Here is a 16,909-nt window from a genome sequence, read left to right on the forward strand (position 1 = left end):
TTAATTACCAATAAACTTAATCGAATTCTAATGTCAACTTAAATACAAAAATTAAACTTAATCGAATTCTAATGTCAACTTAAATACAAAAATTAATTAAGCTCAAACTCGGAATAGTTAAACTATAATTTAAGCTGATTTTCTACTTAAAATTTGAAGTCAAAAGTTAAATTCGAATATCTTGTGCACCCGTGTGTATAAAGCGTGAGAATGCGTTGCAGTTCTCTGCTAAGCAAAGTGAAAACTCGTAACCTATACGGTTGTTAGATATTCCTGATTTCAGATTTTTAGTTTTTGAGAAATTAAAAATTGTCCATTTTATTAAAATTTTTAAATTCTATAAACAAAATAAATCATTATATGGTAGATCAAAGAACCAATATCTTTTATTAAAAATTCCATCCAAAGTTGACATCACTAATGAAATAACCACGAAGAAAGATTTTTAATAGTAAAAATAGATAAAATTTTAAACAGAAAAATCAGTTTACTCTTTAATCTAATATAAGAGAACTAATTTACCTTTTTTTTAAGCAAATAAAACAAAAATACAATCTAACTCATAAAAAAACGGAATACTTTTACGATCACAAAAGATATAAACATTAGAGTGAACAGATAATATTATTAAAAAGAAAAATTAAAGCATGAAGATAACTTGTCCACCACAATGATAATAGCAAGCAAGATGGAGCTAGTTCTTGGAATTCTATGTTATAATAAGAATAATAAGAATGCGATTCTATCATATTACATTACCATACATTACATTACCTGCAAAATCACCCACTATTTTTGTCAGTGTAATAAAATTCTTTTATAAATCTACCCTTTACTCACCCCTCAACCCATTCTCCCCAGTTGTAGAAATAAAGAACAAAGAATTGAAATCCACAGCTCTTTTTTACAACTCAGTCTATTTTATCGGGACTCTTCGTTTTCTCTAAAATATTTATAACCGTAGATATAAAAATAGAACATATTCGCACCTGCCACTCACTTCAAATCCCGATAACGTAGAATAACACCCTTTCTCCCAATCTGACTATTTGCAAAATCTTTTATACCAAGAACAGAAAATTAAGGAAAGAAAAAAAAAAAAAGTGCTGGGATTTCAAAGTCCTATGTCAAATTTGTGTAAAAGCACAAAAAAGATGGGATGAGAAAGCAAACCCAGGACGGCCAAAATGTGATAATCGGGGTGATATATCCATTTTTGTGTACGACTCTTCTTCTCTTGCATCCGAAAAGTCAATAGGCAAGGATTATGGTTTTAACTAATCATCGTCATCTGTTATCAAGGCAAATGAGAAAGGTTTGAACTTGTACCCATCACCGTGGTAGAATTTGTTTTGGAATTCCACCCAGTGAAGCCGTAAAGCGTGAAGGAAAGCACTGAGGGTCTCCATCATGAGTAGTATGAAAGCAGTTGCGAAAGCAAACACGGCTAGCCCTATTAACCGAATGACGATGTTGTCGTACCTGTAATAATCATTCCTCATGGAGTCATTACCATTTTACCATAGAACGGTTAAACGGATTAAGAGAGTAATGCAAGCTTAAACAGATAAAATGCATGAAAACATGGCACATAATTGCATGCGTTCTAGTTTCAATGTCATAAATTAATATTGTGCATATAACATTAACAAACTGAGCAAGGCTCCAACTACAGAATCTACTTCGACATGTTATCCAATGAAGTTATTCAACTGGGACTCAAAAATCATAAGTGCGTGATATGTTTTAGCTGGTTTGATTAAGTAGCAACCAGCAAAGGCCTGAAATTTGTTACATCACGCAAGAAACAAATAGTTTTTTTTTATGCCCGGTACAGTGGTTTAGTTTTATTGTCATTCATCCAACATTTCACTATAAATATAAACCGTAACCTAGGAAGAGAACATGAATAGATGGGATGATGTTGAAATATGCACAAAACTAGCATTCACCATGCAGAACATTAAAAGAACTCACCCCCAAGCGAGTAGTAGGACTTTCTCATAGAAAACGGTTGATAATTCTGAGTGTGCCAAGCTATAATGGCATTAAAAGCAGACATTAGCTAAACATTTATTTAAGAGAGTGCAAAAGATTGAAACTTAGAAAACAATAGATCCCACCTCAAAGCCCAAAGTCGAAGATATGATGCCGTGTTCGAGACAGCACCCAGAACAAACTCGATGGAGTGTATCATTTGGTGCACAAAAACCTCACTAAAGTTGAACTCCTCATGATGGTCCCGAGCAGAATCGGGTTCCACATCAAGATCAAACTCAGAGGAACCAAGCAAGCCATAGGTGCGACCTTGAAATCTCTAAAGCACATTGCACAAAAAGTTCAAAAAATCAACAAGACATTCATCTAAATTGATCCAAGCCCAATCTAAACAATAGAAGTAGCAATAAGAAAGCAAGACCAAAGAAAGGTCGACAACATAGTACCTCAGAATGAAGCTTCTTCAAAATAAAAGGTTTAGGAAAAAGCATCCATGGAACCGCAACTAATGCCAAAAGCAGCAATACAATCTGCACAAGTTAAGCAACAGCAGACTGCTGAGAAAGACTTGAAATACAATAACACGGTAAATAACAGTATGCATCAATAACCAGAAGAGAGAAAATCACACCTGAAGTGGTCTCTGGCCCCAAAACAACTCGTTTTCACCAAGATCATCAGTGGGACTCAAAAACATATAGATCATCACATGATAAAGGTCTGCTTGAGAACCAGTGCACCACTTAATTATAATGAGCAATGAAAGATACCCAAAAAGGGAGTTGAGGAATATCATCTGTGGCACAAACTGATACCTAACATCAAGATGAAAAGTAAGTTTCAGTTTCATCCAATAATGAAAGCAAGTTAAGAACAGGGCATAAGTCGAAGGATAAAAAGGGAAAAACCACACACCTAATATCCAGGGAGCTGCGGAAAAAACGAGCATTGAAATAACTTAAAATAATTCCTAGGTTCATCTGTGCCACACCTAGCAAAATTGACATCTTCATTTTAAGAGAGTTCAGAAAAGGCAACTCCAAACGACTTCCGCGCCAGCTTGGATCCACACCAAATGGATACGGATCACGAAATTTAATCAAACCAGCAGACTTTGCATCACTGAGCAAAACAACCATAATAACAGTGGAATAGGAAAATTAGTTGAAGATACGAGAAATTGTTAGTCTGCCCAAGTATTGCAAATGTCGAACCTCTTAACATTCACTCAAAACCAAAGCTGTAAGCTAGTACAATCAGAACTAGGCTATTCACCATTTTTTTTTACGTGTTAAAGTTCCAACTAAACTATATGCATATAAAGGAGAAACACTGAGGAGGTTGACCAATGCCTTAAAAATATGCAATAAGCCTAATTGTTCTATAAGTGCGTAAAAATAAACCTATATCTAAACGAAGATCTACAGAGGTTGATTCAATGGTGCAATACAATTTATATAATAGTCAAACTCTATATCAAGATCTACAGTAGTGCAAAGATGGTTGCGAATAGTATGTAAATATTCTTACATAAAAGAAAGAAATATAAAGCAACTGAGAAATCAAAACCAAGGAAATATTACATCCTCAATAGTGGTTATTAAAATTAAAATTGCTTCTGAGACATTGCAGGACAGAGGATGACATCAGATGAAAACATAACATATTCCATCTTTCTTGTAAAAACTGGTAAGTGAAATTATTTAGATATCTAAAATTAATAATACAAACCTGCAGGTAACATCTCGGCATTTGTAAGCAGAACCACCAAATATGTGAAAGGGAACAGAGAAGAACTCGTTGTAAATCAACCCACAATAAATTGAAAAGAGTGACATTAAAAGGAGTACATATCGCCCCCCAAATAGCATTTCCATAAAACTTCCAAGCTTCTGTAAGGTATCAAATGTGCAAATTAGATTACAATAATTACAAGCTATGAATAAATTTACATGCAGATCAACAGAAGAATAAGAAAGAAAGCATGCATAATTATCACAACATCAGGTCCATCTCAAATTATGTGTGAGTGTCATTTCTTACTTTGAATCAGATGATTTTCTCTTTCAATAAAAGAAGAATGAAATCTTATTGTCTTCAGTTCACCTAAGAACACAGATACAACAAGACCCTTGGTATAGCAGTTTGATCATTAGACAAACATTAATGAGGGGAAAATGATATGCTATGAAATCAGTCATACCAAAATATAGCAAAAACGTCAGAAATGTAGAAATCCATTTGGAACCTATTCATAAACTTGTATTTCAGATTTTTAACCAATCAGACCACTTTCTGCAGTATGTTATCAATGGGTCAACCCAATGGTTCAAACCATCATTGAAGTAGGAATTAATGATTAACTGAAATAAAATGCAGCCTCATTCAGTGTTAAACCCTGATTAACAGTCCCAATAAGAAATCATACCCATTAAAAACAATATCCTATCCAATATTCCTATTATAACAATAACAGTTTATCATGCAAATATAGGTTCGCTTGTTAGACAGATATGTTTGCAGACATGCCTGAGTGCTGAGCCTGCCTTCTCGAGCTATAAGGACCAATGCTCCCAATAACAAGCATATTCCATGACCCCAATCACCAAACATCACCGCAAAAAGAAAAGGAAAAGTAACAACAGTGTAAACGGCAGGATTTGCCTCCTGATATCTTGCAACACTGCAAATAGTTCTAATGTCAGAATTCTGATAGGTTATATAGGTAGCAAGTAACTATGTCACAATTAAACATATAAAATAGCTTATCTTGAAGTCACTATGACTCACTGAATCATTCAATACATTAAGAATGCATAAACTAGCAGTTATAATATGGAGGAGATACTTCAACTTTGACATACTATAGTGTCATTATGTAAATGTTCTAACAACTAGATAGACTGTAAGGAAGAAATCATGTTGGCCGCAGAAAGGAAGGTGTTGCCCTCCACTAGCATGTTATATTTACCATCTAAAACACAGAATATCCATATCCACAAAATCATGTACTAAGGTATAGATTAATACAACAATATTCTTAACACTGGACAACCATACCATTTAAAGTGAGTAGTTTATACATTTTTCTCTATAATATCAACAGAAAGCATGTCAGCCATAAGTTAAAGCAACAGAGCATCATGCTAGAACTCACCCATATGCATCAACAATCTCTTGATATGCATTTGTGAAATGGTTTGTTCTGAAATATGTAGGAGGTGATTCCACAGCATCCATCACATGAAAAATTATACCTACTTGTGAACTGCTATCAAATGTTGCCCGTTGCAATGCTTCTTGAATCTGTTGGGAAAAACCTACTTCCTCAATTCTAAGGCAACAAAGTTCTAACAGAAGATAAAGAGGGCAGAGAAAAAACATAGAACGTAGATTGATGATGCATAATGAGATACCTGGACTTTTGCAAATATAGGGCACCATCCCTCCCCAACAAGACATTTCTTAGTAACATCAAAATTCAACATATTCAATGTATCATATACAGCTTTTTCCCTTCGTACCTGGTTTTCAAAAAATAAAAAATTACAAGGGTCCTCGCTGATAATATCATAGCAACAAATATATGGGATTTTATATGCTAATTTAGATATTTTGCACATTATTATTTTAGATATTTTGTGCATTGCGATGTTCATTGCTCCAGCAAAAGACAACAAGTAAGACAAAGCACATTCACTAAAACACATCTTACCATACTCGTCCATTGTGTTAGATGGTATCCAATTGAGGTCAGAGCTTTATTTCGATGGCGAATACCAGCATCCAATGTGGTCTCCAATTCAGAAAGATGTGATGAGACCTGTGAACAAAAACCCAAACATTCAACAAGAAGAATACAGATTTCCATTGTAACTCCAACCATTCGAGGCATATATATAGACAAGTGAGAAAGTCAAAACAGAGCCAAATTAAGTTGAGGTTTGGATCAGCTCTTGAATATTCCAGAATAAAAAAAATGAAAGAATCAAAGCTGTTAGGTCATCTCCTCAAAGAATCAAGGCATAGCATTTTAGGCCAGGTTATGAAGATCATATGAAGATTAACATATTTGTACATTAAATTCAAAATATGATTTGATTAGTATAACGGACACAAAAAAAAAAATTAACCTCAATGACCCAGAACTTACTTCTCTAGTTATTTGCCTTTGTTTACTAATGTCATCAGGGACAGGATAGCAATTAGCACCAAATGCTTCACAAATTTTCAAAATCTTTGTCCTTGCCTGTTCCCCAGAGAAATGAACCACAAATACTGTTTTCTCAACCTGAGAAGACAAATAGAAAAAAAATAATTGTAAAGCTTCTTTCTTTCAACACTGCAACAGTCTAGCCATCAAAAAGCAATACCATGACATCTTTGGATGTAGACAAACCAGAGACAGAATGTATCAAACAACAGTAAAAGCTTCCAAATTAAAAGATAGCAGAAGAATTAGCAAAATAATCTATGGTGATGAGAGGGAAAAATAAACCATTTCAGCAGACAGAGGATCCATAATTTCTTCACCAGCCGGTGCCTGATTAAAAAGCATATTCCCTCTGGTAGCACGAAATAGCATCCTCTCAAATCTAAGAGCCTTGGACTTACAAATAATCCCACTGATGAATCTCAAACCAGATTGGTCTGCAGGCCTCGTTTCCTGTACAGTGAATAAGCATATACTAGATGAAACTGGAGTAATAGGTTTGCAAAAAGTAATTAAATAACAGGATCAGCAAATACCTGTTCAAGTAATGATGCTGTCTCAACATAATCATCATTTGAGTATATATTCTCAGTTAATTCCCTTTCCTCAGCAACTGCATGGTTACTACTTGGCAAAAGAAAACCACATGCCTGGAATTTGAGCAAAATGAATGAGAGGGCATCCAGTATTCAACATAAAGACTTTGCTTATAGGTTTCTTTTCAAAAGCGTAGCATTCAAAAAGGAAATAGAAAAAAGTTCACATGGATTTGATGAGTTCACATATCTTTACAACAGACAAAAATATTCACTTCTTATTGTTACTTGCCCTGTGATCTTATGATATTCCTTTCAATTTTTTCGCCTTTTTTTTGCCTAGTAATTTCCTATCATGTTTGGATGAAGCAGGACCATTAAAAAGCTTAACCAATTCTTAAAAATGGCTTTGCAGAAATCAACCAACCAGAGGAATAACTGAATATTAGAAAGTATTTAGGGGAGGGAGGGAAAAAAAAGTAAAACCCTAACATGACTTTCTGCAGTGAAGATGAGAAAGAAATCGATAAACAAATGCAAGAACTGGCCCCTAACACATTAATATGTATAATAACTGAAGAAATGAACCAAGAAATTCACCTTTTGCAAAACCAACTTGAACTCAAGGAGCTCATTGTATGTAACTCGAAGTTTCTCGCTGTTGGAGTTCATTTCAATCAGTTCGTTCTCATGCTCAGCAAGTTGTATCTGGAATTGTAATAAACACAAAATACAATACACACTTTATTCCAGAAAAGACCACCATTTCTTACATTAACTATTGTGGCACGCAATAAAGTATAACTTTCTGTAACTGGAACATCAAAAGGGAATATGCAAGTCAAAGGGGGAATGAACGATTATTTGGTGGGAGTAGAGCAAATGTACCTCTAATTCCTCCAATTCTAGATCCGGTTCCACAACAGGGTGTACTGAAGATAGTAGACCAGCTTTACTAATTTGATCTTTGAAAAAGCGTAGCTTCCTTGACATTTCTCCACAACGCTTCACCTGTTAAGACCTCTCAAAAATTAAAACTACAACAGATTATAATCAATAATCACTCAGTTTGATTCACTCAAAGACACGCTGTAGATACGATTAAGTACACAAGGAAAGGATACATATAAAAAATCAGCAGATTTTCTCATTTCAACTGACCTTGCACCGTTATTAAATAATACTTGATATTTTCTCATTAAAATAAATATTTAACAATTGAGAACTAAGCCTAAACATATAGCACAAAATTAAAACTCTGGCTTTGCTCCATACCTGATTAACAAATGTTCGTTGGAAAGGACTTCTCTCAGAGTTTAGCTGCCACAGTAGAGGAAAAGTATTATAACCATTAGCATATTCAATTGAAGGTTACAAAAGCAATTTCATTAAATTAGTTAGCAATCAGCAACTAGCCATATGGTTATGATACCAAACACCCTTTTCACCAGAAAAAGGAGAGATGACATGGTAGACAGCCTTAAGACCTTCTAAAGCAACCCCCCCCCAAATATATATACATACATATATATTCACTGGATTGACAACAATTCTACTAGTAGGACTTCTATTTAGGTGGATCAAGATCCCACCTCTACAAAATCCTCCATCCTAAATTATATAATAAAAACAGCATCTTTAACAATTAATAGTCATTATCATCAGTATAACCAACAAAGCCCCAAAAAAGCTTAACCCAAATGCATAGTGAAACAAAAATAACTTGAATCAATAAGTTGATAGAAAGTCGCTTTAAATTCCTGATCATACTTGCAGCACATACTGTGGCTAAATTTAGTATAGTTCACCAACAAAAAAACAGAGAGTTCATCCTTCAATACTTTAGCATGAAATTGCTCCTCTCGATAATTCAAGCAATCCTATAACACCTGGAAACTTAGAACTCATACTAATACACGCACCAAGAGCTTAATATATGTTCTATTCCCAAATAGAGCAAAGCTTATTGAAATATTAAATTTCACATTATAGGCAAAACTTAAAGCTAGGTCTAAAGTTACAAAATTATTACCTTCAAAAGCATAAAGTAAAACTTTCTCCAATAAGCTCAAAGCCGAGCCCTAAATAAGCTCAAATTCCAAAATCTCTCAAAACAAACCAGAAACCACCTTGTTATTATGCGAAACAGAAACTCCTTCCTAAGAAATTCAATACAAATATAACTTCCTTGCTCTGAATCTAAAGCCTCTTATATTGTATCTTAACAAGATCCAGCAATTCAAATACATCTCAAATCAAACAGGGGACTGGTATAGAAAACTAATTCAGCCAAGATCTCACGCTCTCATAAAATTCAAACACCGGAACAACACCTAATCATTTATCATATTCGCATTGACTCCACCAAAATTTCAAATGCAGGAAAACAATAACAGCTAAAAAATATATAATAACAAGCTCTCTGCTTTCAGCTGAACGTAAATTTCAACTACTTAAAAAAAGCGAAATCTCATTTCCTATTAATACCAAAGAAAAAAAACAAATCCGAAATTCTCCTAATTAATAATTATTCAAAAAACGATTAAAACTAAAGCAGCGCAAACAAAAAGAATCGGATCTGAGCATATAGAAACGTACATCACGAAACTGGAGAAGACCGAGTTCACCGAGATAAGAAATGGCTCGGTGAGCAGACTCGACGGGAATAATGAGTTGAACGAGCGTCATTTTCTCCGACCGCATCAGATCCATCGGCGGCAAGTTATCTATGAACTTTTCTATTCTTTCCATTTTTTTTTCTCTCTCTCTCTCTCTTTTCCTCGAGAATCAAACAGAAATAAATGAAGTTTGGATCTAAGTTTCTGGATCTGAGACGGTTTTTATTTTGTTTTCAATTTTTTTTCTTTTTTACGGGAGACTGAGAAACTTTGCCTTCGGTTTCCCCATTGCAACTGCCATCGAAAATTTGTAAATTTCAGAATAAATTCGCTTTCCTTTTTCAAAGTGGAATTTGAGAAAAGAAAAAAATTACTAAAAAGAACCTTTTATTTTCAATTTATTTGGTTATTTCGTTTTCGCGTAATTGCAAAATTAGCCCCTAAACTATAACATTTTTGCCACTTAGGTAAGAATGGCAAAAAAAACTCGACCCAACGGGTTTCAATATCGGATCAGGTTTTTTTATTTTTTGAAATTTGGTTTTCCAGGTGTGGCAGGGCAGGGCAGGGCAAATTTAATTCTTCAATTAGTCGGGTTGGGTCGAAATTTGATTTAAAAAAACTTACCTTACCCTGTCATCGGATAAAATTTATATTAATATTTGCTTTAATATAATTATATTTAGAAATAATTAATTGTATCACTAAAAAGTAATAAAGACATTAAAGTCGATATAGTTTTGATTTTACTCGATAGGTAAATTAATATTTAATTTTGGGTGAGGTCTGGGTCAAGTTATGTTAGAGGTATATTGGGTTGGGGTTAGGGCAGGCAAAAATACACATTGCCTCGCCCTGTTGCCATTTCTGTTAGGGGTAAGCGTTTGATTGAATCGAGTGAGAAATTTTTGAGTTAATCAAATTGACAAGTATTATTTTTTCATCCTAACTTAATTCAAAAAATTTCGAATAGAGTGAAATTGTTCGAGTTATATTAAAAAATTAAACATCTCAAATCAAAATCTTATTACGGTATAACTAATTTCATGTTAAAACACATAAATTTAAAACTATATATACTTGAAAACTTTGTCAAAGCAAAAAATTAATAATAAATACTTTAGTATGATAAACTTAAATCATTAATTAACTTATTTTGGTCCCAAAATTATAATTCTTGAAATTTTTAATTTTTTAACTTTCCTTATATATTTTTATAATTTTTTAAAAAAATATAAATTTTGAAATTTTTATAAATGTTTTGAATTTTTTTGTAATTTTTATTAAGAAAGAGATCAATTTACTTATTTTCAAACTTGACAGGGACCAAATGGGTGTTTACACCAATCTGTTATTTGAATTATTCGAGTTGTTCGAATTGTAAAATTCAACTCGATTCGAACTCGAAACTCGAATTATTTATTCGAGTTTACTCGAATATTTCAAATAACTCGATTTGATTAACTTAAAATTTAATTTTTATTTTATTTTTTCAAATTAAATTGAATCGAGTTTTGCTTACTTCTAATCTCTGCAGTTAGGTAACTAAAGTTTATTTTTGTTGATAAAAAATATTCAAAATATTAATTTTGTCTTATTTTACCTCAAAAGCGCAAAACATTTAGTAAGATTGTAAGAACTTAACATTGATGTCGCAAGTTCTTATTTGTTGGTATTGTATTTTGGATAAATCGAGATGAAATTAATAGTTTAGGTACCAATGTTGATAAAAAAAACTTTAGGTACTTAAGTGATCAAATTTATATAGTTTGAGGACCCATTTTGAATTTAATCCCTTAAATTTTTTTTTGGCCAAAGTTTTTTATTAGTTTAAGTGGAAAGTAACGTCAAAGTCCACTCAAGAATTTTGGTGGGCTGGGCCCAATTTTGTTTGGGTTTGGATCTTAAACTTATATGGATTGCAACAAAATAAATTTTTTTAATATGATTTTTACATAATCTGGTTTTACAAGATTGGAACCATTCGTCTTTAATGTCATGTTAACAAATAATTTTAAAAATTATAAAATAATTATAAAATAAAAAATTCAAAATTATGAAAAAAAAAATGAAGTACATGTGAATTGCCATACGGGTTACCGTGTTTAAAATTGTAATGTTTTCCTCAATATTTCAGTTTGAAAAATAGCAAATTAACTCTTTTTTTGAAATATTGATAATCAAATTTGACTATTTTCAAAAGGTTGAGGGTCAAATTTAGCTAAAAACAAAAAATAACGGTCAATTTGACGAAATATGTAAATATTGAAGGTTAAATTTAACATTATGTCATGAAAAATAAAGGGCTAATTTCACTAAATTTCTTAAACTATCATTCTGATTTTAAATTGATCATTAAATTTCAAAGCTTTCTAATTGAGTCCTTATAATATCATCATTGTATCAATTATGTTATTTTATTGCACTAGACGTCGTTTTGGGCGTTAAATACCATACATGGAGTGTATTATAATATGTGGATCAAACTATAAATACATGTGCATTGCATGGTCAATTTTGATTTGATATATTAAAAAAATTTAATGTCAATAAAAATTAGTAGTGTTATTTATTTTCTCAACAAACAAAATCGTGCAAAACTAACAAGTTTGCACATGATTGAACTCGATTCCATTACCTATAGCATATATGTTCCAAATGTCTCAAAACGATCCCATAAATTACCTTTATGCCATAGGTCAAGGGCAGAGAGAGGAGGCAACCTAGCAGGTAATGGCCTCCCCCCTCCTCCCCCCCCCCCCCAAAAAAATTCACTATATAATCCATTTAATTTTTACCAAATGACAAAAGAGTATAGTGATAAAATTTTACTTTTCTCCTCACAATTTTTTATTAGCTCTTAGAACAATTTTCTACCTTCGCCTCAACCACAGGTTATAGGTAGGGATAGCTCCAAGGCTACTCCCCCCAATGACAATTTATTATTTTAATCCCTTAAAGTTTTTTAAAATCATAAGTTAGTTTAATGGTAAAATTACATTTAACCCTCCAAAGATAAAATATTTTTATTTTAATCCTTTTTATAATTCTAAAATAACACACATACAAACATAAAATATTATAAAATATTACTTTGACCATTATAAAATTTAAAATTTTAATGTTGGCCCCCAAAAATAAACTTCCGTCTTTGCCACTACCACGGGTTATAGAGTCAGAGTCAAAATATACACATGGTTTGATCTATTCAAGCACTTTGAAGCATTCCAACTCCATAAAACAATAATACACCCCTCAACAATATCCAAATGAAAGTAGAGTATATAGCTAGGCGGCAAGTATCAAGCCTACATCGTCACCTTCAAATATAAGGCGACCACACTGTCTCTATCTTAGAACAAGATCAATGGGGTACTCAATGGTCCACCTTGATTATCATTTTTTTTCCTATATTATTCAAATTTTTATATATTCGCATTCGAAATATGTTAATACAATCTTTAATGGTAATATAAAATAAAATAGTTTTGCGACAAGCAACATCAAAATTTATTTAGTCAAACTCTAGGCTATGTCTTTAGACTGCACCAACTACCTGTTTGATGAAATGCTTGACCATCGGCCAATCCTATATTCAAGCTTGCTTGTGGTCCAGCCCATGTTTGGCAACCCAACATTATAGCTATGGTAAAATCCCCAACTTTTGTTCTTTTCCTTCTCTTTACTAGAATTATTCAAGGGTCTAGTGGCACATCCGGTTCGATCGATCCATCCTAATTTGAGTTAAATTGGATTTAGATAGATTTGTTCGTAATTGGGCTATCTACTCAAGCTCAATAGTTGGTCCAAAATTTAGAAGGGTTTTGATAAAAAACATTAGGCTCGAAAAATGTGTTTGTCAAAAAAAAATCCGTTTAAAATATGAATCAAGCCCGAGCTTGGTCCAACTCAGCCTATTTTTAAAGTTTGTAATATTTTATGTTATGTTATTAGTAATATATAACACTAACATAATGTAAACATGGCTATATGAAAATAATTAATCGATAAAAAATATCAAATTAAAAATAATATAAACCAATTTCATCTAAACCAATTTTATTAATCTTAAAAACAACTTAAATAAAAATTATATTTAATAAAATTTTATGTAAGAACAGTTAATAAGTGTTGATTGCAGTAGTAAGATACATTATACTTTCAGAGAGAGAATTTATATTCGAACCTTAAAAACGATATTATTGAGAGGGATAATCATGAATCTCGAAATGAGTATTTTTAATGGAGTATAAAATGGATATAAAGGATACTTTGGTCATAAAAAAATATATGTAAAAACAAAATGAATTTTTGCTTGAAATGATAAAATCAAAAGTTTAGAAACGGTAGCTTCCTAAGTTTCAATCACAATATTTATAGGTTTTATTGATTATATATATATAAAGAAGATAAAAACATATTTGTAATAATATAAATTACTTTGTAAAAAATGACTTTTCAATCATTTTTAGATTGAATTGATGTTTGATTAACTCGTAATATCAAAATTGTCAAATATTTTAAGTATAATATAGATAATATATTAATAATCAAATTAAAGTATCTATCATCAAAATAAATTGGCATTAAAGGTGTTTATGGCTTGGTCAGACCAATGCTCAACTCTAAAAAACTTTTCAAGCGTGAGCTGTCCCCGTCCAAAAAAACCCATGTCATTGTTTAAAAATAATAAAATACTAAAACTACATTGTTTTGTATTAATAATTATCTTTTTAATATTTAAAAATATGTAATTTAGTTCTAAATTTTTGTCTTTTATCACATTGGTCCTAATTCTCTTTTTTTCTTATAACATTCGCTTTCGTCCTTTAAAATTTAATCAAATTGAATTTTTTCAGAAAAGTTAATTGAACCGTTAAAATTTTAACAACAATTCACGTGACAATTCACATGTACTTCGTAATTTAAAAAAAACATAAAATTATCATTTTTTAATAATTTAAAAAAATTTTGAAAAATTGTGCACTTTAATTATGAATTAATGTATAAAAGTTGCCACATCAATACTGTTAAAATCTTAACAATTCAATCAATTATTTTATTTGGAAAAAAAATAAACATAATGGATTCTTTTTTTTAAACAATCTCATTATAAGTTCTGATCATATCTGTTTTTTTTACACAATGTCTAGAACTATTCATAACCCTTCTTCAACTCATAAATAGGAGGATAATGCGCTTCAACGTACTCAAACCCATGTCCTCCTATGTTAACAACAATACGCATACTCATCAAGCTAAAACTCAATCAATAACCATAGTGGGTACTTAAAATGTGAGAGAGTAGTAAAACTTAAAAAATAGAAGGGGAGTCCCTTCCTAAGCAAATTGGACGAAAAAATTGCCGACAATGTCACAAATTGCATGCAACATTATGGCAAAACATTGCGCCCACGCTAATTAGATTTAGCTTAGGTTAGCTTAGTGTATAGCTGACACCGCTATGCTAACCTTACGTCTTATCCATCTTAATGGCTCACAAGGGATCCATCGGCCTTGGATCAACATTACAATGCGATCCAATCATATATCATCACGAGCCAAATCGAAATTTTTATCCGTAAATTACATCACAAGTCATCCAACTATTGCCTCTTTTCCTTTTTGTCACCCAACTATCCAATTTTTAAATTTGGTCACTCAGCTATTGTTTATTTTTTTGGCCACCTAACTATCAATTTTTTTAGTTTAGTCACCCAATTAATATGTAAAAGTTGAGAGCTAAACTTGTTATTATATAGATTTTTTAACCGTCATGTCACCCCGTCGTTAGAGATTTAAAAGCACTTAATGAAAATAGACTAAAAAAAGTCTCGATTAGTTGGGTGTCCAAAAAGGAAAATGGGCAATAGTCGGGTGACCAGTGGTGTAGTTTACCCAAAATTTTTCTAAGGTAGGAAATAAGTTTATATATTTTTACAAGAACTAAAATGTAGTTACATCATTTTAATGGCTTGTATCTTTATAAATTTTTTACTTAAAGGGTTAAAAAAGCCCTCAGTAAAAAAATTAAAAATCAATTAAGCCCTTATGAAAAAAAAATGCACCCAATTGAGCCATCAGTGACAAAAAAAAATCAATTAGCCCATTTTGTTAATAAAAACCGTCAGTTGATTGTTTCGATTGTTAACCTCGTTGACATGATGGATGGATTCAATTAGAAGCTACCAACTAGCAATATGTTGATTAGTTGTCATTAATTGCTTACTTTCAAATTCAAAAGCAACTAAACTACTTCGTTTTTAATACATAATGATAAATTTAGCCTTCAATGTTTATATTTTTTTGTCAATTTAGCTATTATTCAATTTTTTGAGCTAAACTTAGCCATTAACTTTAAAAAATAGTCAAATTGCTTTTTTTTCAACAGAAATGATGACTAAAACATTATTTTTTGATGATGTTGGTTTAGCAACTCATGTGATAGTTCATGTGCACTTAATGCTAACATGACATTGTTTTGTCTTATATGCCACGTCAATAAATAATTTAAAAATTATACAAATATTCAAAAAATTCAAAATTCAAAAAAATAATAAAAACTCATAAATTTTTTTAAAAAAATTAGCATGAAGTACATGTGAATTGCTATGTGGGCTACCATGTTTAAAATTTTAACATTTTAGTCAGTATTTCTATTAAAAAATCAATTCGAATCTTTTCAAAAGGTTAATAGTCCAATTTTACTCTTTTTAAAAGGCTGAGGGCCAATTTGAGCTCAAAATAATAATAATAAGGGTTAGATTGACAAAAGATGTAAGTATTAAGGGTTGAATTAGATATTATACCTTTTTTAAAGGGACCAATTTGCTTAATATAAAAATTTAGAGAGACTTGATAGGTCTTTTTACCAACTAGAATCAAATCAATATAAAACACAACCGAATTGAAAATCGAAATAAATTTGAACCTAAACTAGAATAAATATAAACAAAATCTACTTATAATGGGACTTAAATTCATAATAAATCTAAAACTCGAACTTAATAATATATATATTGATATAATGCTTAGAACTATCCATAATTCCCTACTCAACTCTTAAATAGGAGGATAAATGCGTTTCAATGTGTTCGAACTCATGTCTCTTGCATTAGCGACAATGCTAATGACAACCGAATTAAGACTCAATCAATATAAAATAAATATATTTAAACATAATGAAACTCGAATTTAAGATATTAAAACCAAAATAAAGATATTTAACATATACTTAAGATATTATATTAAATTTAAATAAACATATTTAATATATTAAAACAAAAATATCATCGCATATTAATTAGAAATAATATCATGCGTATGCATGTGATAATCATAGGTTTGGAATACAAATACGTGTTTAAAAATAATATATAATAAACAATAAAATGTATAGTTTGAAATTAATTAGTCATAATGAAACATGTAATATGTACGATATTAAGATAAAAAATTGTACATATTTAAGGTTTTACCAATCCAATTGATTTGGGTTCAAGTCTCAACATATGCATATTTTATTGTTTTTTGTTAAAATAAAA

At 31.2% G+C, this 16,909-nt stretch overlaps 1 protein-coding gene across 1 annotated transcript; it reads right to left on the reverse strand.

Annotated features, from left to right (window-relative positions):
* Nucleotides 1–605: 605 nt before the first annotated feature.
* LOC121204831 (V-type proton ATPase subunit a1) lies at nucleotides 606–9,742 on the reverse strand. The gene is made up of 18 exons (XM_041075507.1): nucleotides 9,346–9,742; nucleotides 8,023–8,067; nucleotides 7,636–7,758; nucleotides 7,348–7,455; nucleotides 6,748–6,861; nucleotides 6,497–6,664; nucleotides 6,152–6,289; nucleotides 5,714–5,821; nucleotides 5,415–5,522; nucleotides 5,156–5,304; nucleotides 4,528–4,681; nucleotides 3,730–3,890; nucleotides 2,914–3,120; nucleotides 2,630–2,813; nucleotides 2,445–2,528; nucleotides 2,124–2,317; nucleotides 1,978–2,037; nucleotides 606–1,482 (listed from the first exon to the last, which is right to left on the reverse strand). Exons 1-18 carry the CDS (start codon nucleotides 9,496–9,498, stop codon nucleotides 1,278–1,280), a joined length of 2,463 nt encoding a protein of 820 aa, XP_040931441.1. The 5' UTR covers nucleotides 9,499–9,742; the 3' UTR covers nucleotides 606–1,277.
* Between the last annotated feature and the right edge of the window lie 7,167 nt (nucleotides 9,743–16,909).

Source organism: Gossypium hirsutum, chromosome A08 (assembly GCF_007990345.1).
Source record: "Gossypium hirsutum isolate 1008001.06 chromosome A08, Gossypium_hirsutum_v2.1, whole genome shotgun sequence".
Taxonomy (NCBI): Eukaryota; Viridiplantae; Streptophyta; class Magnoliopsida; order Malvales; family Malvaceae; genus Gossypium; species Gossypium hirsutum.